Source organism: Pristis pectinata, chromosome 3 (genome assembly GCF_009764475.1).
Source record: "Pristis pectinata isolate sPriPec2 chromosome 3, sPriPec2.1.pri, whole genome shotgun sequence".
In the NCBI taxonomy this organism is placed as follows: Eukaryota; Metazoa; Chordata; class Chondrichthyes; order Rhinopristiformes; family Pristidae; genus Pristis; species Pristis pectinata.
In genome coordinates, this window is record NC_067407.1 from 113,033,476 (window position 1) to 113,057,859 (window position 24,384).

General features: G+C 41.0%; 1 protein-coding gene across 1 annotated transcript in view; it reads right to left on the reverse strand.

Moving 5' to 3' along the window:
• Positions 1 to 24,384, reverse strand: part of LOC127568406 (synaptotagmin-14-like) — a 116,072-nt gene that overhangs the window by 25,765 nt on the left and 65,923 nt on the right. Inside the window, 2 exon segments of the mRNA XM_052012096.1 lie at positions 2,488 to 2,937; positions 12,809 to 13,086. Of these exon segments, the coding sequence (XP_051868056.1) occupies positions 2,488 to 2,937; positions 12,809 to 13,086 (728 nt within the window).

Below are 24,384 nucleotides of genomic sequence, written 5' to 3' on the forward strand. Positions count from 1 at the left end.
GGAAATCTGAAATAAAAACATAAAATAATGGAGATACCCAGGAGGTCAGCCAGAATCAGTGTCAGAAAGAACAAAAAAGTTTCAGGTTGATGACTGTTCTGATGAAAGGTCATCAACCTGTAAAAAGGAATACAGTTTCTCACTCCATAGATGCTGCCTGACCTGCTGAGTATCTCCAGCATTTTCTCCTTTAGTGCAATTTTTGTAAATCCAGTTCTGGAAAAATCTAAAGCATTACTGACAAACTTACTTAGTCATTTGTGGGCTTTTGACTAAACATATGTAACCATGTACAACCAGTTTACAACCATTGCAAAATAATGGACCCAGCATGGATAATGGGCCAGATTTTACTAGTCCAGTCCCCCAATCCCAAATTGCTACCCATAGCCATCCAGCCCCTTAAAAACAATTCACATGAACAGTAGCCCAGATTTTCCAGTGAAAATTGTCATAGACTCCTGAAGTGGAAGGCAAGGTCCTGCAGTTTCCCCAACATGTATATCAGGAAATCTGCCTGCTGAACTTCCAGTAGGTTACCTTGCCAGAAGTCTTGTGTGCCCACAGATTTCAATTGGAAGAAACAGCTGCTTTATCTTATTTCCTTTTTTTTTGATTAAAATGAGTTGATTTAAATGTACTTTATTATTCTTTAATTGTTTTCCTAGTGTTTTAAAGTTTTTTAATTCATGTTTTAAAAACTAATATTGAGTCAGGAAGAGGAAATTCACCAAAGTTAACATAACCAAAATAACTGCAATGAATAAACTAGTTGGACAGGAGAGTGAACAGACGTCAGACGACAAAGGACAAAAAGGTTTCCACGCAAGGTTTAAAAGAGGCAGTGGGATATTGCAGATGCCTTCACCATAATCTTCCAAAACTCTCTTGATTCGGTAACTTTTATTTTATATATCGGAAAAGTGCAGTTATCACTCCACAATAGAAAAAAGGTAAGATAACAAAATTAGGGAATTTTAGACCCATCAGCCTAAAACTTGCTGTCAGAAAATTAGACTGCGATTAAGGATAGAGTGATTGAATGCCTTTAAAATGTTCAGTTGTTGAGAAAAAGCCAGCATCGATATGTAAAGGTTACACCATGCCTATCAATGAATTTTTGAAGTGGAGACTAAATTACATCTGGTACCTAATCGATCATTCCACCCACCTAGACTATAGCTCCTTGAAATCTATTGCTATCCTCTTGATGGCACAAAGACACAAAGGATATTTCTTTAAAAGATTCATCCACAGGATGTGGCCATTGCTTGCAAAGCTAGTATTTAGTGCTCTGTTTGCTCAATGAATCTAGCAGCTTGCTAGACCATTTCAAAGAGTTATCTCCACTGGTGGATCTAGAGTCACATAGGTGACTAGGTGTGGGTGGCAGATTTGCTTCCCGAAGCACATTAGTGAACCAGGTAGATTTTTACAAGAATCAGAAATTCCACAATCAGTATTACAAAGACTAGATTTTTTTCATTCCAGATTTATAGGCAGGGAATGGAGTGATGTAGACCACGTGCAGTCAGGTGGGATTACTTAAAATTGGCATGGTCAGCACAAACGTTGTAGGCCAATGGGCCTGTTCCCATGTTGTACTGTTCAATTTGAACTTGAATTCCCCAACTGTCATAATGGGATTTGTACTCCTATCTTCATGTCAATGGCTCACACCTCTGGATGCTAGTCCAGTAACTTAATCATTATGCTACCTTCCCCTTAAGTACCCTACCTCCGTTTCAGTGTTCTGAAGGAGTAAATTACAAAGAAGTGTACCTCAAAGTGAATTATTATCTTCAGGACTTGAGAGGTGAGTAATATAGAAGAATGTAACAAAGAATCTTACATTATAAACCAAACATTTTGTTATAAGAGTGCTTTACTGATTTAGTTCTTTATCCAGTCAGCCTAGGCTTACTAATGACAATCTCAGCCTTGGTTCATTTAATATTAGAACTTTGCCTATTTAAGTTAACTTCGTATTAAGGTATTATGGGTAGGACAACTTCCAGATGTTAAGCTCCAAAAGCTTACAAGTGTTCTGGTCAGTTTTATCTTTTGAGGCCCCAGCTGTATTGTAGGTGCATTTGGAAGTCCCTAAATATTTATTTCTAAATGAACTTTCACACAAGTTGTTTGGGGCGAGGTAAATGGAGTATGCCTTAGTGAGGAAAGTATTGTGTTCTTCACTCCAGATTATTTAAATGGATTTTTCTTCAGTTAATTAATTTCTGTGGTGTATCAAACACCAGGCTAACACAAACGCATAATTCTGATGTAGCCCAGTTATTTATTTTTCTAGTGTTTCACATTATTTTGAGGTTCTTAATTATAGGAAGTACAACAGATAATCAAGTCAAAATGTAACTCATATTAATTAACCTTATTCAGTTCCTGTGGAAGCCTTACAGTTTTGATCACTTAACTATTTGAGCACACTACAACTACTATACTCATTCCATTTTTATTTTAGTTACTTACAGTGAGACTGCCACATGGCTCCAACACAATTGGAACTGACATCTTGCCTTGAAGATTCAGCTTGGTGAGATAAAATACCTTTTCACCAACAATCCTCTCTTTTTTCATGCGACGTATACTGTAGAGTCTAAATCGCACAGCATAATTACCAATCATCTCAGACTCAATCCGATTAAACTTAAAGTCCTCTGTGAAGACAGGGCATGACCCTCGTTGGACACTTGTTTTTGACCTTTGTTTCTTTGTGGGAAGAAGCACAAGATGTACTTGCCACGAGTTGTTGCCAGTTCGATTATATGTTGGAATGTCTGTAACAGCTGTTACTGTTACCATCAGTTTCTGTGCTTGTGAATCATAATCAAAAATGACATCCAATGTACCATACTTCGACACAGGTTCTGGATCATAAGCTTTTGGTAGCTGTGCAGAAGATCCTCTAGCTGACATGTCCTATGGAATATAAATAAAATATTAAAGATTAAATGCAAATTACTTCAACTCATACAAATTTATAAACTTAGAAGTAACAAAGTTGGTCAGTCTAGAAGGAGGCGGTATGGCATAAGTATAAGAATATTGTGTTATAGGTGTTTAGTGGATGTAAGTAAAGGAAAATAGAGTACAGCAACTTATGATGCTTATTCATATGTTTATGGTATGCGAAACCTGTACAGTTACTTGTATTTTCAGATATCTTCTATTTCTAGTTTTTCCTTTCATGGTTGTTGAAAGATTTCAGTTAGGAGCAATGCACTATTGTAATTTCAGTGGGTGTAAAGAAAAACAGATGATGCAGATGGTCATTGGAAGACACTAGTGTGGCACAATGATAATTTGCTGCTTAAAATTCCAAATCAATGTGATGGAAAGTTCCTGGTCCATTTGGGTAAGAACTGCCTAACTGCTTATGCTCAGATCTAGTGAAATCAATCTATAAAACTATAAGGCATGTCCTGACGTTGGTGCAAAACACACTGATGTGTTGATAGCAGGTCCATCAAGAACCATCAGTTAGCTGCAGAGCACAATGCAGTGTGTTCTGGTCATGAATCTGTATGTACTGCAACACAGTGGTCAGGAAATCACATTTTGGTGCATGTTACAGCTCCCACTGCCCTTGGATTCACAATTGAGCTAATAACTCAGCTTTATGCCAGCCATAACGAATAATTATTTCTCAAGTTTTTTTAATAGCCTTTATAGTTGACGTGTGTAGTTCAGAATTTCACAAATTTAGTCTATTAATTGCCAAAGCTTCAGGAAACCTACAATCCCAGAAAATCTGTGGGCTCACACGTTTGCTGTTCTCTATGCTCAAGGAGCAAGACATGTGAGTAGAGAGCATCCATGCCAACCTGTATGCAGCAGTGAACTGGAATCTGGGATATATGGCACATCAGCCATTGCCCACTGGAATGATTTGGAGGCTTAGAGTTACAGTAACTTTCACCCCTACTGGCAGACCAGCTCAGACAAAAGTGCATGGCTCAGTCTCTGCCTGTGAATGATCTATGTTACAGCCAACAAGCAAACCTTAGAAACCCACATGCATTGTTCTTTGTTCATTTGGAAGTTGCATGTGGGTCTCGGAAGTCTCTTGGAGAATAGGCCCTCCTAGCCAATGCCTTTCTGGTCCTCTTCATACCACTTCTACTGCAGTATTTCTCTGTACTTAAGAACAGAGAAATAGGATGAGTAGGCCATCTAGCCCGTCGAGCCTGCTCCGCCATTCAATAAGATCATGGACCTAGATCCACCTACCTGTCCTTTCTCCATAACCCTTAATTCCCCTACCATGCAAAAATCTATCTAACTGTGTCTTAAATATATTTAATGAGGTAGCCTCCACTGTTTCCCTGGGCAGAGAATTTTACAGATTCACTACTCTCTGGGAAAAGCAGTTTCTCCTCATTTCTGTCCTAAATCTATTCCCCTAAATCTTGAGGCTATGTCCCCTAGTTCCAGTCTCACCTACCAGTGGAAACAACCTTCCTGCCTCTATCTTATCTACCCCTTTCATAATTTTATATGTTTCTATAAGATCCTCTCTCATTCTTCTGAATTCCAGCAAAGTATAGTGCCAGGCAACTCAATCTCTCCTCATAGACTAATTCCCTCATCTCTGGAATCAACCTGGTGAAAATCCTCTGCACCGCCTCCAAAGCCAGATCTTTCCTCAAGCAAGGAGACCAAAATTGCATGCAGTACTCCAGGTGCGGCCTCACCAGTACCCTGTACAGTTGCACTTTGGCCCCTCTTCTCTTGTTCCTGGTAGTTTCTGATATTGGACCTAAAATGATTCTGAGGGGATTGTGGTGTGGAAAGAATGTTTCCCTTATGGGGAAATCCAGAATGAGGGGGCATAGTTTCAAAAAAGGGGTCGCCAATTTAAGAAGAGGAACTTCCATTCAGAGGTTGTGAATATTTGGAATTCTAAAACCCAGAGAGCTGTGGAGACTGAGGCAACAAATATATTCATAGCTGGCATGGTCAGATTTTTGGATTATAAGGGAGTCGTGGGTTAATGGGAATAGGCAGTAAAGTGGAGTTGAGACTAAGATCAGATTAGCCATCATCTTTTTAAATGACAAAATATGCTTGCGGGGCAGTTTGGTCTATATTCCTGAATCTCTCTCTTATTTTCTTAAGATTGTTGGAGCACCCATTATAAGTAACAATAAAAGGGTATCATGTATCAGTGCTCAGCAACAAAACTTAAAGCACCAGTCTTCAGCCCCAGGGAATGCTATGAGCTCTCCTCCATATGACTCCCCAGGTGCAGTGTTTGTCCCTGATGATTTCCATGTGTGCTCTACACTAGGGGTTTGATTATATATTTGCCATTTAATTTCATGGGAAAGCAGTCACTTGGGCACTGCATGTGAATTGATGTTACACTACCTATGTTACCCATGGGCTCCTTATGCACACAAAAGCACCCAGTTATCGGCTTTGATCCCATTAAGATCATGATCACGTTTATGTTGGAGGTTAATCACATAGTCAATAAAAAACATGGACCGTGTGATTGAATATCTCAATATATCTTTCAATAATTTCCAGCAGATTGCACATATCCCATTGACAATACCACAGATTGCTAAAATTAATTTTAAAAGCATATTAATTTTTTTTAACTATCAGTTGTCTAAACAAAATTATTTTAATGATTTAATCTAGTTTACTTGTGTCTTTTTCAAAGTTGCTTTCAGAGGCTAATAACTGAAAATTTAATGAATGAAATTGTACATGTACAAAAAGCATGTTAATAGTATGGTAACAAAATTGAACTGTCTTATAGACCTGCAGAGTAAGTTACATGAAAGGTTGCTGAAGGAGAATCCATAAATGAAATAAACAGGCAATTAGATCAGTTTTGCCAAGTACTGATACAATTGCTTTTTTAACCCATTTATAGTGAAATGATTTGAATAAGTGATATTATAAAATAGGTTGATCTATTAAAAATAACATTCTTTTTCTAAATATTCTCATGTTCCCAGAAAATAGCTTCATAGACAACTAATATCAGTTTCTTTCTGTTCCTCTGCTTAGGTCTTTATATCTTTACTTTCCACTCTTAGCATTGGCTAACACCAATGCTTATAGCAGCATTTTAGTGTAGGCTTTCAAGTATGTGTTTATGTGGCAGGAATGTTCAAGTATTTTTGAAAAATTCTAATGCTCAGTCTATAATTGGAAATTATACGGTGTGCTACGTGATATCACCCAGGAAAGTTATGCAGTTGAGCTCCCAATGTTTACATAATGTTGAACTGATTAGTCTAAAGAAAGAGCTAGATGAAGTGTCGACAAGGATCATATCTGGAACTAATATAGTGACTTTCTTCTCATGCAGGTTGTTCAAAATTAGAATCAAGTAGAAGTCAAAGTAAAAAATGACATCATCTGGAAGCTTGTAAATTCAAAATGGGACACACATGTACATACTTTGAACTGCTCCATTCTACCTATATATATACTTGCCTGGTATGGGTACACTCTGCCCACACATCCTCACTGGCTGCCTTATGCCAACAAAGATCAGCAGCTTGTATATCTACACCATAATAGCACCACTGGACAAGTGAAGAGCTAAGGCCACCAGAGAAATGGAAAACAACAAAGAAAGCAAGACACTTTCTAGATGCTCACCTCGCTGTAGAAAAATGTCTGAATTCACTCAGCAACTACCTCATGACACCACAGATAACCAGAACTAACACTGCAACTTTCCACAAGGAGTTATGTTAAGCACAAAATGGGACCACTGTGGGCATTAGGATGACTGAGCATTTCCTATGTGGGCAGAGGAGAAATGGACAAGATGGAGCCGAGAGGGAAGAGGGAAGGGTGGAGTTGGGAGAAAGAGGTAGGAGGGTGATAGATGGAAGCAGACAAGGGAAAAAATAAGGGAAAAGAGTCAAGTGGGAGAGGGGAGGATGGTGGAGATGGAGGCTGGATGGTGATGAGAAGGGAGCCAAAGGCTAAATACTAGAATTTGATAAGGAAGTGATCATGGGAACTAATTAAGGGAGATATGGGCAGATGGAACCAGATGGGAAGGGTTTCTAGTGGGTGAAGTGTGTGGGTAGTCGATGGATGGAACCAGGAGGGGGAAGGGGATGAAAATGGGTGATGGTGGGCTTGAGGGGAGGGTATGGGAAAGGGAACAAAAATGGGAGGACCAGGGTAGATCAGAAGGGGAGAGAGGTCAAAAGAGGGGGTAAGGGTAACCTGAAATTAGAAAATTCTCACCATTGGGTTGCACACTACCAAGACAGAATATGAGGTGTTGTTCCAATTGGTGTTTGGCCTCACACTGGCAGTGGAGAAGACCAAGGATAGACAGGTCAGTGTAGGAACGGGAAGGGGAGTTAAAATGGTGTGCAACTGAAAGCTAGGGATAGTCACTGCAGGCAGAGGGCAGGTGCTCTGTAAACAGGTTGCCTAGTTTACACTTGGTCTTGCTGATGTAGCGGAGGCCACGTTGGGAGCACCAAACGCAGTAGACAAGCTTGGAGGAGGTGCACATGAATCCTTGCCTCACCTGGAAAGGCAGTTTACATCCCTGTATGGTGGTGAGGGAGTTGGTATAGGAACAAGTGTTGCACCTCCTACAGTTGCAGGGGGAAAGTGCCAGGGATCAGGGAGGGGTCAGTGGGGAGAGATGAGTGGACCAAGGTGCCACCAGGAGAGTGATCCCTGCAGAAGGTGGAAAGGAGTGGGGAGGGGAAGATGTGACAAGTGGTCGGATGCTGTTGGAGCTGTGGGAAATGACAAACGATTATGGCCTGGATACAGAGGTTAGTAGGATGAAAGGTGTAGACTAAGGGAACTCTCTCTTTTCTGTTTGGAGGGAGAGGTCGAGAGCAGAAGTCTGGGAAATGGAGGAAGTAGAAGGGAATCCATGTTTTCAGAAAAGTAGCACATTTCAGATGTCCTGGAATTGAAGATGCAGCAGAGACATAAACTGGAAGAAAAGAAATGACATCTTCACAAGAGGTAGGGTGGGAAGAGGTGTAGTCAAGGTAGTTGTGGGAGTTAGTGGGTTTATAGTAAATGTCAGTGGATAGTTTGTCTCCTGAGATGTAAACAGAGGGATCCAGAAAAGGGAGAGAAGTGTCAGAAATGGTCCAAGTGAATTTAAGGGTGGGGTGGAAGTTAACAGCGAAGGGGATAAAACTGACAAGTTCCACATGAGTACAGGAAACACCGGCAATGCAGTTGTTGATGTAACAGAGAAAGAGTTGGGCAATAGCATCAGAGAACATTTGGAAGAAGGACTGCTTCATGTAGCCAACAAAAAGATAGGTGTAGCTGAGACCCATACAAGTGCACATAGCTACACCTTTGATTTGCAGAAAGTGAGAGGAACCAAAAGGGAAGTTGTTCAGGGTAAGAACAAGTTCTGCCAGGCAGATGAGAGTGTTAGTTGAGGGTAACTGGCTGGAGTTTTTTTTGAAGAGGTGACCAAGAGAATTGATGAGGGTAGGGCAGTAGACATCATCTACCTGTACTTTAGCAAAGCCTTTGACAAGGTCCTGCATTAATTGGCTAGTCTGGAAGGTTAGGTCACAGGAGGTCCAGGGTGAGCTAGCCAATTGGATACAAAATTGGCTGGGTGGTAGTAGAGGGCAGTAGTGATTTTTTTTCCCCCAGACTGGAGGCTTGTGATCAGTGGTGTGCCTCAGGGATCAGTGCTGGGTCCACTGCTGTTTGTCATCTATATCAACAACTTGGATAAAAATGTAGTTAGCATGGTTAATAAATTTGCAAATGACACCAAAATTGGTGGTATAGTGGACAGTGAAGAAGGTTATCTATGATTACGATAGGATCTAGATAGACTGGAAAAATAGGCCAAGGAATGGCAGATGGAATTTAACTCTGACAAGTGCGAAGTGTTGCATTTTGTTACGTTAAACCAGGGCGGGACATACACAGCGAATGGCAGGGCCCTAGAGAATGTTGTAGAACAGAGACACATAGGGCTACAAGTACATACGTAGTTCACTGAAAGTTGCAACATAAATAGACAGAGTGGTGAAGAAGGTGTTTGGCATGCTTGTCTTTATCGGTCATGGCACTGAGTACAAGAGTTGGGACATCATGTAACAGCTGTACAAGATGTTGGTGAGACTATTTGGCACAATGTGTGCAGTTCTGGTAGCCTGGCTATAGGAAAGACGTCATTAAACTGGAAAGGGTGGAGAAAAGATTCACAAGGATGCTACCAGGATTGGAGTTATAGGGAGAGACTGGATAGGCTGTATTTTGTTTTCCCCTGGAGTATAGGAGGCTCGGAGTAACCTTCCAGAGGTTATAAAATCTGGGTTTTTTTGCTTCCATTGTGTTCTTACTTATGTTTTTTCTTGTGAGTGTTCTGTATCTGATGCTATGTGCCTGTGATGTTGCTGCAAGTTTTTCATTGCACCTTTGCATACGGTACATGTACAGTACTTGTGCATATGACAATAAACTCAACTTTGAAATCGTGAGGGACATAGATAAGGTGACTGGTCATAGTCTTTTTCCCCAGGGTAGAGGAGTCTAAAGCTAGAGGGCATAGATTTAAATCTTAATTCTTAAGCATTTGAAGGAGACCTGAGAGGCAACTTTTTCCACACGGATTATGAAAGTATATGAAACGACCTGCCAGAGAAAGTGGTAGAGGCAGGAACAATTACAATGTTTAAAAGACATTTAGACAGGTACATGGGTGGGAAAGGTTCAGAGGGATACAGGCCAAACGAAGGCAAATTGGACTAGCTAAGGTAGGCAACTTGGTTGGCATGGATGAGTTGGGCTTTAAGACCTACTTGATGGGGGATGGGGGCATATAGAGACTGGACATGCAAAATGAAGATGAGGCAGTGGCGGCCAGGAAATCAGATATTGTCAAAATGATGGAGGGCAGGCGGGGTGTCCGGGATATAGGTGGGAAGTGACTGGATAATGGGAGACAGAATAGAGTCAAGGTATGAGGAAATGAGTTTAGAAGGGCAAGAGCAGGCAGAAACAATGGACCTATCAGGACAGTCCTGTTTGTTGATCTTGGGTAAGAGATAGAAGTGGGAAGAATGGGTTTGGGGCAACATCAGGTTGGAGGCTGTGGAGGGAAGATCTCCTGATGTGATGAGATCTGTGACTGTACAGGAGACAGTGGCCTGGTGTTTGTTGGTGGGATCATGGTCCAGAGGTAGGTTTGAGGACGTGTCAAAGAGCTGCCGTCTGGCCTCTGTAAGGAAGAGGTCAGTCCACAGACTGCAATGACACTGCCCTTATCTGCCAAATTGATGACCAGGTTAGGACTGGTATGAAATGAGTGGAATGTTGCGCATTCAGACTGGGTGAGGTTGGATTGGGTGAGGGCAGTTGAGAAGTCAAGGCTGATGTCACAACGGCAACTGGAAATGAAAAGGGCAAGAGAGGGTAAAAGGCCCAAGTGCTTTTGTGTCAATATTGCTAGATGCTTGATTTAGTCAGCTTCTCCACCTCCTCAAAGAACTTACAGAAGGAGTAATAAGATAATAGAAAATGTGGGAAGATCACTTAGAGATTCTTATTTGTGATTAGTTTGCAATGTTATTAGTCTCAGAAGAGCAACATGCATTGCAGTCCTTTTAGTTTTGGATATTGGTTGCCACAATTTTCAAAAGTTTCTTGATCAAACATGAGTGCTTATTCTACAAATCTGACCCATAGCAGCAGGAGAATAAGAAAGAAGGTAGAAGACAGGGAAGAACAGAGGTCCTCTCTAAACATTCTTGCCCTGAATCAATTTGGGGATTATCACTGTGCAGAAAGTTAACCGAACTAATCATTTCATTACTGTCCCTGCAAGAGCACATTGGAAGCTACTTGCATTGCAAAGTCATTCCGCCATCTAAACGGCTCTAAAATAAAAAAAATGTAGATGCTGGAAAATTTGAAATAAACAGGGCATCGGTGCCATCTGGATTCTCTTGGTCTCCAGCCAATCATAGAAATTCCCTTTGGAGATACAAGACTGCAGATGCTGTAATCTGGCGCAAAAAAAACAAACTGCTGGAAGAACTCAGGGAGTCAGGCAGTATCTGTGGAAGATGCAGGGTGGCTGATGTTTCAGGTGGAGACATTGATAGGGTAGATAGTCAAAATCTTTTTCCCCATGGTGTAAGGGTATCAAAATCAAGAGGGTATATGTTTAAGGTGAAGGGAAGAAGTTTTAAAGGGGATCTGAGGGGTAAGTTTTTGTTTTCCACACCGAGATTGGTTGATATCTGGAACATGCTACCAAATGAGGTGGAGGAATCAGATATAGTTATTACATCTAAGAGACATTTGTACAGACACATGTAGGCAGGCATAAGAGGATACTGCCCTAATGCAGGCAAATGGGGTTTGTGTAAATGGTCAAAAAGGTTGGCATGGATGTGGTGGGCTAAAAGGCCCATTTCTGTGCTGTACAACTCCCCGACTCAGGGCCTAGGACCCCATAACTCTTGATTTGCCTCAGTGAGTATAGCCCTGGAAACCTCCCATGGAGTAAATAAAACTCTCTGCCTCAAACATAACAGAGTTTTGTCCAAGCCCAAAGACACTGAACAATGTCTTATCTCATTCAGCATGATGTACCTAACTGCACTGCCAACCTATGAATCACATTGGTCTTGCACTGCAGTTCAACATTTAAGCAACAGTTGCAGTGCGAGCCATTTTTTCTTAATTGATGGTGTCAATTCCTTAATGCTTCATACACAAAACAAGGGAAGGCCTCAACCCATAGCACTGAAAAAGGGCAGGGTAGACTCCAAATCCTTGCTTTTAAAAAAAATCATAAAAATAAAAAAGTCCTCAAAATTAATTTAAAACATAATGGTAAGAAAATAAGTAAAACACTTACCTGCATTTACCTTTTTACTCAGGGTCAGCAAGCCTGAGGAATGGGACATGTTACTCAAGCTGGCCATGCCTTTATGTCTGTACTTTGGCAATATCGAGTCTAGCTGTGGAATAGGAGGCCAAATGCATCTGACCTCCAGTGCATTCCTGACTTCTGCATTTCAATGTGAAGTCAGAGATAGGCATAGCTACAAGGAGAAATAACTGGAGGTTCTCTTTGGAACCACCAAGAGGTGAGCAAAAACCAGCCGAAACCACAGAAACTCCTTCCCACTTCTGTAATTCCCATGTGAGTGTCATCACAGAATGAACTTCAACAGCCATTTGCAGGAATGCACTCCATAATACTTTGTGGCTAAACAATTCTTTTAAATACCCCTTGAACATTTTAGCACTAATCCTCATCAAACACCCCATTATTATTAATTTACCAACCACAGGAGTCTTCTCAGAGATATTCCTACTTCATCACCATACTCTGCCAGAAGTGCAGCAAACACACCATTTATCCACTAAAACAGTGCTTCTCCTGCTCGTATACTGAAGTTATGGTGGTGAAATGGAAGCTCCAAGGAAATTTCTGTCCTTTTTTTCACTATTTAATCTAAAAAGTAACAATGATGATTTTGGGAATTTCTGTAGAACCCTGCTTAATCTTAAGTTTGCAGCAGAGAAGAAAGGAATTCAGCTTGGTTCCTAGGTGGTTCTCTATCATTTAAATGATGAATAATTAAATGAGATAAAGAATATAAATAAATGTACAGCAAGACATTACAGAAGTATAAGTTAAATAACATTTACAAAAGGTTAGATATGTGCAGGCACACTATAATGAAGATATTCAATGTATTTGTAAATCATTGCAGCTCCAACAGTTTGAATACTTGATATTAAACAATTCAATAAGCCACATGTAAATGATCATCCCTATTACCTCTGGACTGAGAATGGCAGTGCTGTCGCTGGGAACATCCTCTTCATATCCTTTTTGATGGTAGCTCTCTGTCTCGTGGCCTACACTTCCCTCGCTAGGGCACTTACTGTATGAACAGCGTGGACTATTACAATCTGCACTGGAATGAGACAATTCACACTTGTCATCAAGTTCTGATGGTGTGTACGAGAGATGTGGTGATCCATTGTCATCCTGATAAGGAGGAGGCTGAAGTTCATCAAGTGGAGGTGTCCTCCTCATCCTCTGAATACAGTGCTCTGATTTGGATAAACATTATAAATTAATTGAAAGCAAAATTTCACATTATACAGAAATAAAATTAATGATTGAATAGAGTGATACTGAGCAAAGAGTTAAATGGCAGCTTTTATTTTACAGGAACATTCCTTCTAAACTCCCTAGACTATTCATCCTATTACTCTATTTGATATTTTAAACAATCTTACAACTGCTTCATTTTTTAAAAATGGTGGTAAATGCACCGGTATTGAAACTTTTATTATACCTGCAATTACTTTGGTATAAGATGCAATACAATGGCAAAGCAATCATATTATGGTTAAACTCTTGAAATTCATTAATCCTTGATGGAAAAGCAACATGCTGTTGTTGGGTGAGGACAGGTTCCACACTGCAGTGTTGTCCTTCCAAGTGAAAAGTTCTTTCAAATACAAGACAAGTGTGGTCCTTGGACTATCCCAATCCATCCATCTTAATTCATCAATAGTTTCTTAAATGGTACCAGTCAACTCAATGGAGTTTTTTTGGCACATATTAATTGTTCTTAATGACAGTTAATCACAGTAGGCCCTGTTTGGTTCTATCCATTCTCCACCTCCCTTATTTCCTTTCTGTAAATGGAACATTGCTCTTGCACCAGCTCTCAAGTCTTTCTGCCCAACCCATCTCCAACAAGAAGCTTGCGTTGAGACCTTCCACTGGTTCTCTAACTAGCTTGTTTAATTTAGCTGTAACCAAGATTTGGGTCTCAAACTTATCACATTAGATTTTACATTTCCTATTTTACAATCCCTGTCCTCCCAACTAGTACACCCACTGGGCATATTAGTTACAGCCTACATTTGAACTTGCAATTCTTCTCTGAATGCTCCTCTGAATTTTTGCTAAACCAGCAAAAATTCATAACAAGAATATTTAAAATAACTTTTTAGATACCTTAACACAATGTCTTTTCTTAGATCAATGCTTATACTTTTATCAAGTTACTTCGAGTCATTGCAAGTAGTCACATGAAATCTATCCATAAGAGAGAGATTAAATGTTTACAAAAACTTCAAGAATGTCAGTTAAGAAGATCTTTTAGTTCTTTTAAGGTGACTCTAGACCAAGAATAAGAGGGTGGAGCATGTGCAGTGCCTATTTATACATGATTTTCAATCAAGTTTTACAACTGTTGCATATGCAAGGATCTTAAAACCTACTTGAACCAAGGGCCCAGCGCACCAAATCATCAATCAAAACAACACTGAAGGAGGTCATTTGGCCAATATGTGCATTCTGGTTCTCTACAGAGCAATCCAATGAGTTCCATTTTTCCCCACAGCCCTGCAAGTCATTTTCTTTCAATTGCCTGCCCAATTCCCTTTAGAAATCCCTGACTGACACTACTTCTATCACCATTACGAGCATGTTGTGGGCTTCCGTTCTGGCAGCCAGCACACTTCAGACAGAAATCAAGAGGGGAAGATTACAATCAAAAATTTATCTCCCTAGCCTTTATTTTGAAAAGACGTTTGAAGCAATGTTGAACTTCTCTCCCATACAGTACAACCCTGATTCTAATACTCTTTGAAATCCCACATCCTTTAATAATCATGCATTATTTATGGCTCTATCACTTATAGAGATAATGAATAAGATTTCCTGGCTATAACATTGCCCTGGCTATAAGATTTGGTTGATTCTGGAGACTTTTAAAGTAATCAGTTCCATGCAGTTTTATAACAAGTAAAAATCAATTGTAGAAAAGCCTGTTTATGTGTCCTTATTGGTATTTTTAAGCTTTCCTCCTTCCTTAAAATAAGTTCTACTAAGCAATGATTTGAAAAGTTGTAAAAAATTGCTCATTTCACAATGGTTTACTTATAATTCTGTATTCAGTCAGTATTCTACATCTGATTTTACTTTCCATCAACATTCAGCAATGCCATTAAATATCATCCATGTAAGAAGAAACATGGTAGCTTGTTGTTCTTAACTTGCAGTGCCTCCTCAAGTAAGACCAGTACCAATGTTGACAATCTGAGTAGAAATACTTTTAGACTGCAAACTTGGGAGCTAAAGGAGAATGCTAGAAAATGGTGTTTGTGACTGCAAGATTTGCAATGCGATGTTTACTGAACTTCATGTCAATTTCAAAAAATATAAAGTTGCATTTCTAGGTGGATAACATACTTCTAAATCAAAATTATAAGTGAGCAAAGCAAAATCAACAATGCTCAAAACAACAACAATTTATGCTATTTGAATGGGGTGTCTGTCAAGTAGAGGATGGGAAACATAATGTGAGGCAACACAAGCAGAACTGAAGACAGAGGTTATTAATTACATAATATTATACAAAACATATGCAGATAGACTGAGATAATCTGTGCTGGTGTTCATGCTAAATACAAGTGTTCTCTCATTCCATTTCCCTCAGTTCAGTTTGATACTCATTTTGAAAGTATTCAGCTACTTTCCACAGTCACTTCCTGTGGTAGCATTTTCCAAATTGAAACCACATTGTCTTCTTAATAAGAATTCTTAGTGGCTATTTTCTCCCTGTTGAATCAATACATAATTTTAAAGATCTCTAGAGGGTCACCACTTAATCCCGTTCTAAAAAAATCTACTGTACCTGTTCATTTTTTTCAGATAACTTCAAAACTCTGATACTATTCTTATAGATGTTTCTTTATCCAGTGCTGCTTTATTGTACAAGGGCCAAAACTGAACAAGGTATGCATTAGTGTAGTCTGACAAGGAATCTATATGTTTTGCATAACTTCATCAATTTTGAATTTATTAAATAACTTAGGGGAAAGACTTAGGGGAAATAGACTTAGGGGCAAAAAAACACATCTTTTAACAATTTTAATTGTTTTGCTGGCTTGATTTGCTCAAATGCATCTATTGGTCTCTTTATTTTTTTATTGCAATCATTTTAAAATTTCAATTGTACATAATATATTTCAATTTTCCTATCAAAGTATATCACCTCACATCTGTTTATATATTTAATGTCACTTAACTGCCTCATCTACAAGTTTCCAGTGTCCTCTTTTATCATGTTATATTCTTCCTCTCAGTGCATTCTCCATTAACTTGAGGGTACTTAAAACTCTACAGCTCATGTCCTAACTCTCAATGTTTTGTTCACCCATTGCCTATGTGCTTGCTGACCCACATGGGCTCCATCGTAAGTAATGTCTCAAAGTTTAAATTCTCATCAGTACTTCCAAATCCCTCTGTGGTTTCACTGTTTACTTTCCTTATTATCTCCTCTATCTCTGTAACACTCCCAAGAAATCTACCTTCCTCTAATTCTGGCCTAGTGATTTAGCTGCTTTCTTTTTAGTGGTTGTGCTTCAGAAGCAAGGCCGTAACGTTTGAAAATGCCTGCCTGAACCACTTCACCTCTCATTTATCCTTCACGATGCTCCAGAAAGCCTTTTCCCAATCAAAGGTTTTGGTCATTTGCCTGAGAATCTCTTCACATAGCTTAGAGTTAACTTTTGTTCAATATGAATATTTGAAAGATAGTTTCAATGCATCTTACCAATAGTGGACTGACTGAATTGTAAAGAGAAACTATTTTCATACACTTTTAAAAATGTTCCAGCATTCAAAAAATATTTAGTGAATTTATAAAAAAATGATTTGGTTATTGAAATATAAACTTCTGAATCTTTGCAGGTAATTGCTATTTATGTTATACAGACACTTTTAAGTGGTATTAGTTATTTCAATATGTGACACAGTTTAGAGTACTTGTAATTGGAACATAATACTGTAGATGCTAGAAATCCAAAACAAAAACAGAAAGCTGGAAGCATTCAGCAGGTCAAGCAACATCAGTGAGGCGAGAAACAGTTGAAGTTTCAGGTCAAGGTTCCTTCATCAGAACCACATAAGTGAGAAAAGAAGCATGTTAAGTTGCAGAGAGGGGGACGAATGTAAAAAAGAGAGGGAATGTCTGTAGTAGGGTACAGACCAAAGTTCTCAAGGTAACAATTACCAGCAAAAACAGCAGTTTGAGAGACAGAAAAGAAAAATAAAGCATACTGAAACAGGTACAGCCTCATCTGTGGAAAGTAGAGAAAATCAAATTGATAAATATTGTCATAAGGGCATCAGCACACCCAGCAGGAAGATGAGGTACTTTTCCTCAAGCTTACATAGGGCATTGCTGCACCAGTGAAGGAAGCCAAAGACAGAGAGGTCAGAGTGAAAGTGGGGAGGAATGAAAGTGATCAGTGACAGAAGTTCAGGATCACCATTGAGGACTGAGTGGAGGTGTTCTGAAAAGTGGTCACATATCTGCATTTAGATTCTCCGACATCAAGGAAACCAAACTGTGAGCAGCAAATGTAAATTGGAAGAAGTGCCTCTGAATTATTGCTTCACCTGAAAGGACTGTATTGGTTCCTGGATGTGGAAAGGATGTGGTAAAGGAGCAAGTATCTCCTGCGATTGCATGGGGAAGAGCCCAAGGAAGGGCAGTGGTTGGTAAAGATGGAAGAGTGGTCCAGGGGGCTGCAAAAGGTATGGTCACTTCAGAATGCTGAAAATGAAGGTCAAGGGAAGTTATGTCAGGCAGTGGAATCCCAATGGAGGATGATTCAATGAATGTGGTGGCTAGTTAGGTGGAAGGTGAGGACAAAGGGTTCCCTGTCCAAGGTCTGGCTGGGAATAGAGCTGATGAGAGCAGTCCAGCAGGAAATGGCAGAGACATGGTGGAAAACACAGTTGTAGAGCAAGAGCCTTACTCACACAGTCATTTTTCGGGCCAAACAAAAATATACTTACTCACTGAGGAAGGACAGAGAAGGCTATTCACCTTATTAGTGGAGTCCACACATACTTTCTCCAATCAGATAAAGCTTGGCATTTTTACGCACATGAGGAAAAACATCTCCACCAATATACCACACTGACCAACCCAAGATGAGAAGGCATGTGATCACTTTCTTCTTCTTCTGATGACGATGACGATGACGATGACATCATCACAGGTTCATCAACTTGTGCTTAAGAATCCTGCAATTTGATTAGATTCTGGTGGTTTTATGCCGAAAGTATCCCTTTTGTTAAATTAAGACTCAATGATGATACCAGAATTAGGCCAGCTGTCTCCAATTAACACATCCCTCACAAAGGGCATTCTGCTATCTCTTATTTTTGTGCACTGTTGCACAGACCAAATCTGATTTAATTGGAGTGGTGGAAATATAGTTTGTCGCACACTATGTTTTATTATGTAATATACAAATTAACCCTCATAACCCTGTGTAGAGGGAAACCTCACAGTTAACGAAAATGGAAGGCACCAATGATATAATCATTGATTAATACGGCATGAAACAGGCCCTTCTGCCTTACAAGACTACACCAACCATCAAGGACCTATTTACACTAATCCCGCACTAATCCATTTTATTCCCCTCCATTTTCATCAACTGCCCCCATATTCTACCACTGTAAATTGACATCAATGTCAATTTACAATGCCCAATTAGAATACCAACCCACGCATCTTTGGAACCCAGGGTAAACCCATGTGCTCATAGGGGGTATGTGCAAGCTCCACACTGACAGCATTGGAGGTTAGGATCGAACCCGGATCAAGGGAGCTGTGAGGCATCAGCTCTACTAGCTGTGCCACTGTACCAGAAAGTCTCATCAACAAAGCAGTTATGATAAAGATAAGGAAACAGGACTGAATAAGACTGATATGTATATGCAATGAGAAGGGAGGCATAGGTTGTTTTGGGTTCCCATAGCTATATTTTTGACTTGGAGAAAGTGAGAGAAATTGAAGAAGTTATAGAGTTATATAGTCATAATTACAAACAGTACAGAAATAAGCCTTCAGCCCACCAAGTCTGTGCTAACCATCAACCAAACATTTGCACTAATCCTACATTAATCACAATTTTTATTCTCCCTACATTCCCATCAACTCCCCCAGATTCTACCAGGGCCAATTTACAGTGGCCAATTAACTTATCAATTTGTATGTCTTCAGAATGTGGGAGGAAACCAAAGCACCCCGGAGTAAACCTTCTGGTCACAGGAAGAAGGTGCAAAATCCACAAAAAGAGCACCCAAGCTCAGGATTGAACCCGGGTCTTAGGCACTGTGAGGCAGTGGTTCTACTAGCTATGCTACTATGCCACCTAATGTTATTCAATGTAATAACAAGTTCAATGAGAAAGGGTGTGATGGTAGAATAGGACTGGTTGGGTCTCCATTCCAGGAAGAAGTGAAGAGCCCTTTGATCACCCCGGTGTGGGATGGAAGTTTAGAAGGGTTGGATGTCCACAGTGAAAATCACAAGATCACAAGATAAGGGAGCAGAAGCAGGCCATTCGGCCCATCGAGTCTGCTCCAAGGAAAAGGGAAAAAGAAATGGGGTTGGGGAAAAAAAGAGAGAGAGAAAAAAAAACTATTCTAATCCCATTTGCCAGCCTTATCCCCATATCCCTTGATACCCTGACTATTAGATATCTGTCTATCTCCTCCTTGAATACCCCCACTGATCTGGCCTCCACTGCTGTGCGTGGCAAGGAGTTCCACAATTTCACCACCCTCTGGGTAAAGAAACTTCTCCTCATCTCTGTCTTGAAACTGTACCCTCTAATTCTAAGATTGTGCCCTCTGGTCCTGGACACGCCCACCAAGGGAAACAGCCTAGCCACATTTACTCTATCCTTACCTGTCAACATTTTAAATGTCACTACGAGGTCCCCTCTCATCCTTCTGTACTCCAGCGAGTACAGTCCAAGAGCCGACAAACGCTCATCATACTTAAGCCCTTTCATTCCTGGAATCATTCTCGTAAATCTCCTCTGAACCCTCTCCAACGTCAGCACATCCTTCCTAAGATGCGGGGCCCAAAAACTGCGCACAGTATTCCAAATGAGCCCTCACTAGCGCCCCGTAGAGCCTCATCAACACTTCCTTACTTTTATACACTATACCTCTCGAGATGAATGCCAACATAGCATTCGCTTTCTTAACCACCGATCCAACCTGGTGGTTAACTTTTAAGGTATCTTGTATGAGTACCCCCAAGTCCCTTTGTACTACCGCACTATCAATCTTCTCTCCTTCTAGATAATAATCTACCCGCTTATTTTCTACTTCCAAGTGTACAACTGCACATTTCTCAACATTGAATCTCATCTGCCATTTCCTTGCCCATTCTCCTAAACTGTCTAGGTCCCTCTGCATTCTTTCTATTTCCTCTATGCTCCCTACTCCTCCACTTATCTTGGTGTCATCCGCAAACTTAGCCACACAACCATTTATTCCATCATCCAAATCATTGATGTACAAGGTAAAAAGGAGAGGCCCCAACACCGACCCTTGCGGCACACCACTAGTAACCGGTAACCAACCAGAACGAGATCCTTTTATTTCCACCCTTTGCTTCCTGCCAACCAGCCAATTCTCCACCCATTTTGCTACCCTGCCCATAATTCCATGACCTCTCATCTTATTAATCAGTCTCTTGTGAGGCACCTTATCGAAGGCCTTTTGAAAGTCTAAATACACAACATCTACCGCCTCTCCCTTATCCACCCTACCTGTGATTTCTTCAAAAAACTCCAATAGGTTGGTCCAGACAGGACCTCCCCTTCACAAAAACCATGTTGACTAGGTCCTATCTTGCCTTGCGCCTCTAGGTATTCGGTAACCTCCTCCTTGAGGATAGACTCCAATAATTTTCCCACCACTGACGTCAGACTAATAGGTCTGTAATTGCCTTTGTGCTGCCTCCCACCTTTCTTATACAACGGAACTACATTCGCTACCCTCCAGTCCTCCGGAACCATGCCAGAATCTATCGATTCCTGAAAAATAATCGCCAACGCCTCCGCTATCTCCACAGCCACCAAGCCATTTGGGACCAGGAAAAGTGGAAACTGACAATGGCAGAAGACATCAGAAATGTCATGAAAGTGAGAAGAGACTGGAGAATGGGAGAAAGAATGGCTCACGGTTGGAAGAAATAGGTGCTGTGGGGCAAGAGCAAGCCGAAACAATGGGTCTTGCATGACAGTCCTGCTTATGAATTTTGGGGAGGAGGAAGAAGTGGGCTGTGTGGGTTTGGAAGACCTACAGGGCTGGAGGGTGTAAAGGGCAGATCTCCCAAGGAAATAACATAAGTGACTGTCTAGGAGACGATGGCCTGAAGTTTTGTGGTGGCATCATAGTCCAGTGAGAGATGTGAGAGGTATCTGAGATGCTGATGTTTGGCTTCAGACAGTTCACCAAACTACAACAGCACACCACCCTTGTCAGCAGATTTGATGGCAATGTTGGGGTTAGTCCTTAGTGAGCAGAATGCTGTAAGTTCAGAGGTGGGTAGGTAGGAGTGAGTAAGGGTGGTGGAAAAATCAAGTCAGTCAATGTTGCATTAGCAGTTAATGATGAATAGATCCAGAGAGAGCAAGAGACCAGAAGGAGAGGCCCAGTTGGATTGGGAATTCTGGAAATAGGAGTAAGGCTCCATAGTCTAGGGTGGGGACTCTTGGCAAAAGAAATGGGTACAAAGACAAAGGCGGTGGAGAGTTCGACACTGTGTCATTATTAAGATGGTGAAGTACGAAGCTCAAGCTGAGGCCTTTGTTGAGGACTAATTTTCCAGAATCAGGGAGGGGAAAACTAGAAGGGGTAGTGAAAATACAGCAAGGGGCAGAATGTAGACTTGAGATTGAGTCACAGGCAGGCGAAGGGATCCAAAGGAATATTTTTTGAATTCAAGAGCTGGACATTCTGAAAGGGGTGGGTGAGCAACCAGAGGTCTTGGTCCATATTAATACTAATGACATGGGCTGGAAGAGACATGAGAGCCTGCAAAGAAAATCTAGGGATTTAGGCAGAAAGTTAAAAAGCAGAACATGTAGGATTGTAATTTCTGGTTTACTCCCTGTGCCACGTGCTAGCGAGGCAAGAGATAGGAAGATAGCACAGTTAAATGCGTGGCTAAGGAACTGGTGCAGAGAGAAGGGCTTCAGATACATGGATCATTGGGGTCTCTTCTAGGGCAAGTGAGACCTGTACAAGAAGGATTGGTTCCACCCGAACCGGAGGGGCACTAATATCCTCGTAGGGAGTTCTGCTAATGCTACTTGGGAGGGTTTAAACTGGCATAGCAGGGAACTGGGAACCAGACCAGTAGGTCAGCAAGTGGGGGGATTGATGGTTAGGTCAACCAAGTCCGAAAGGAAGGACAGGCAAGGCCAAGTTAATTGGGCTGGTGGGCCGAAGTACGTTTATTTCAATGCAAGGAGTACTGTGGGTAAGGCAGATGAATTTGGGGCCTGGATTAGCATGTGGAACTACAATGTTGTAGCTATTACAGAGACTTGGCTGAGAAAAGGGTAGGACTGGCAGCTTAACATTCCAAGATTCAGATGTTTCAGACACAATAGAGAGGAATGTAAAAGAGGTGGGAAGTTGCACTACTGATGAGGGAGAATGTCTCAGCAGCACTTAGAGAGGACATCCTAGAGGGATCATCCAGAGAGACTATATGGGTAGAGCTCAGTAATAAGAAAAGTGCAATCACTATAATGGGGTTATATTATAGGCCTCCCAATTGCCAGTGGGAGATATAGAGGAACAGATATGGAGGCAGATTATGGAAAGATGTAAAAACAGTAGCTGTAGTGAGTGACTGTAATTTCACCAGTATTGTCAGGGGCTCCCTTAGTGCCAGAGGCTTAGATGGGGCAGAATTTGTTAGGTGAATCCAGAAGGGTTTCTTGATAATCCAACCAGGGAAGGGGCCATACTGGACCTTGTATTGGGAAATGAGCCTGGTCAGGTGATCAGAGTTTCAGTGGGAGACCATTTTGGGAACAGTGATCATAACTCTGCAAGTTTTCAGACAGTAATGAATGAGGATTAGACTTGACCTCCGGGGTAAGTGCTAAATTGGGGATAGGCTAAATATAACAGTATTAGGCAGGAGCTGGGGAGAGTAGGTTGGGAGCAGCTGTTATTGGGTAAGTCCAACACGTGGGAATTGTTTAAAGGCCAGCCAGCCAGAATTCAGGACCAATGCATTCCTGTGAGGAAGAAAGGCATGGATGGCAACACTGGAAAGGAATCCTGGATGATTAGAGATGTTGCAAATTTAGTCAAAAAGAAGGAAGCAAATGTCAGGTTTAGAAACTGAACTCAGACAGGGCCTTTGAGGAATACAAAGGAAGAAGGTGAGAACTTAAACAGAGAATTAGGAGGGCTAAAAGGTGATATGAAATGTCTTTGGCAAGTAGGATTAAACAGAATATCAAGGCATTTTAAACATTCTTTAAAAACAAAAGGGTAACTAAGGAGAGGGTAGGACCACTCAAGGACAAAGGAGAGAACTTACGCCCGGAGCTGAAAGAATTGGGCAAGATACTAAACGAGTACTTCGAATCTGTATTCACCAAGAAGAAGGTCATGGAGAATAGCAAAATCAGGGATGGGTATGCTGACATCAAGGAGGTGGTGTTGGATCTCTTGAAGAGTATTAAAGTGGACAAGTCCCCAAGGCCTGATGGGATTTATCCCAGGTTATTGAGAAAAGCAAGACATTGCTGGCACCTTGACAGAGATCTTTGTATCCTCTTTAGCAACAGGTGAGGTCCTAGAGGACTGGAGAAAGGAGAGGCAGGTGAGCCTTAGGTGAGCCTTCGTGATAGGGAAATTACTGGAGAAGGTTCTTAGGAACTCGCATCAGGAAAAGCATAGACTTATTAGGGATAATCAGCGTGGTTTTGTGCAGGGGAGGTCATATGTTACAAACTTAAATGAGTTTTTTGAGGAGGTGATGACGATGACTGATGAGGGTAGGGCAGTGGATGTTGTATACAAGGACTTTTGTAAGACTTTTGACAAGGTCCCTCATGGTAGGATGATCCAGAAGATCAAGGCACATGGGATCCATGGAGACTTGGTAGACTGGATTCAAAATTGGCTTGGATTTTGAAGACAAAGGGTAACGGTTACGGGGTGTTATTCTTATTGGAGGTCAGTGACCAGTGGTGTTTCACAAGGATCACTGCAGTGACCTCTGTTGGTTGTGATATATGTATAAATCATTTCGACAAAAATGTAGATGGGCTGATTAGTAAGTTTGCAGATGACACGAAAATTGGTGGAGTTGTGGATTGTGAGGAAAATAATAGGAAGGATGTGAAGGCTTTGGACAGGGTGCAGAAGGGGTTGACCAGAATGTTGCCGGATTTGAGAGTATTAGCTATAAGGGAGGTTGAACATAGAACATTACAGTACAGTACAGGCCCTTCAGCCCACAATGTTGTGCCGACATT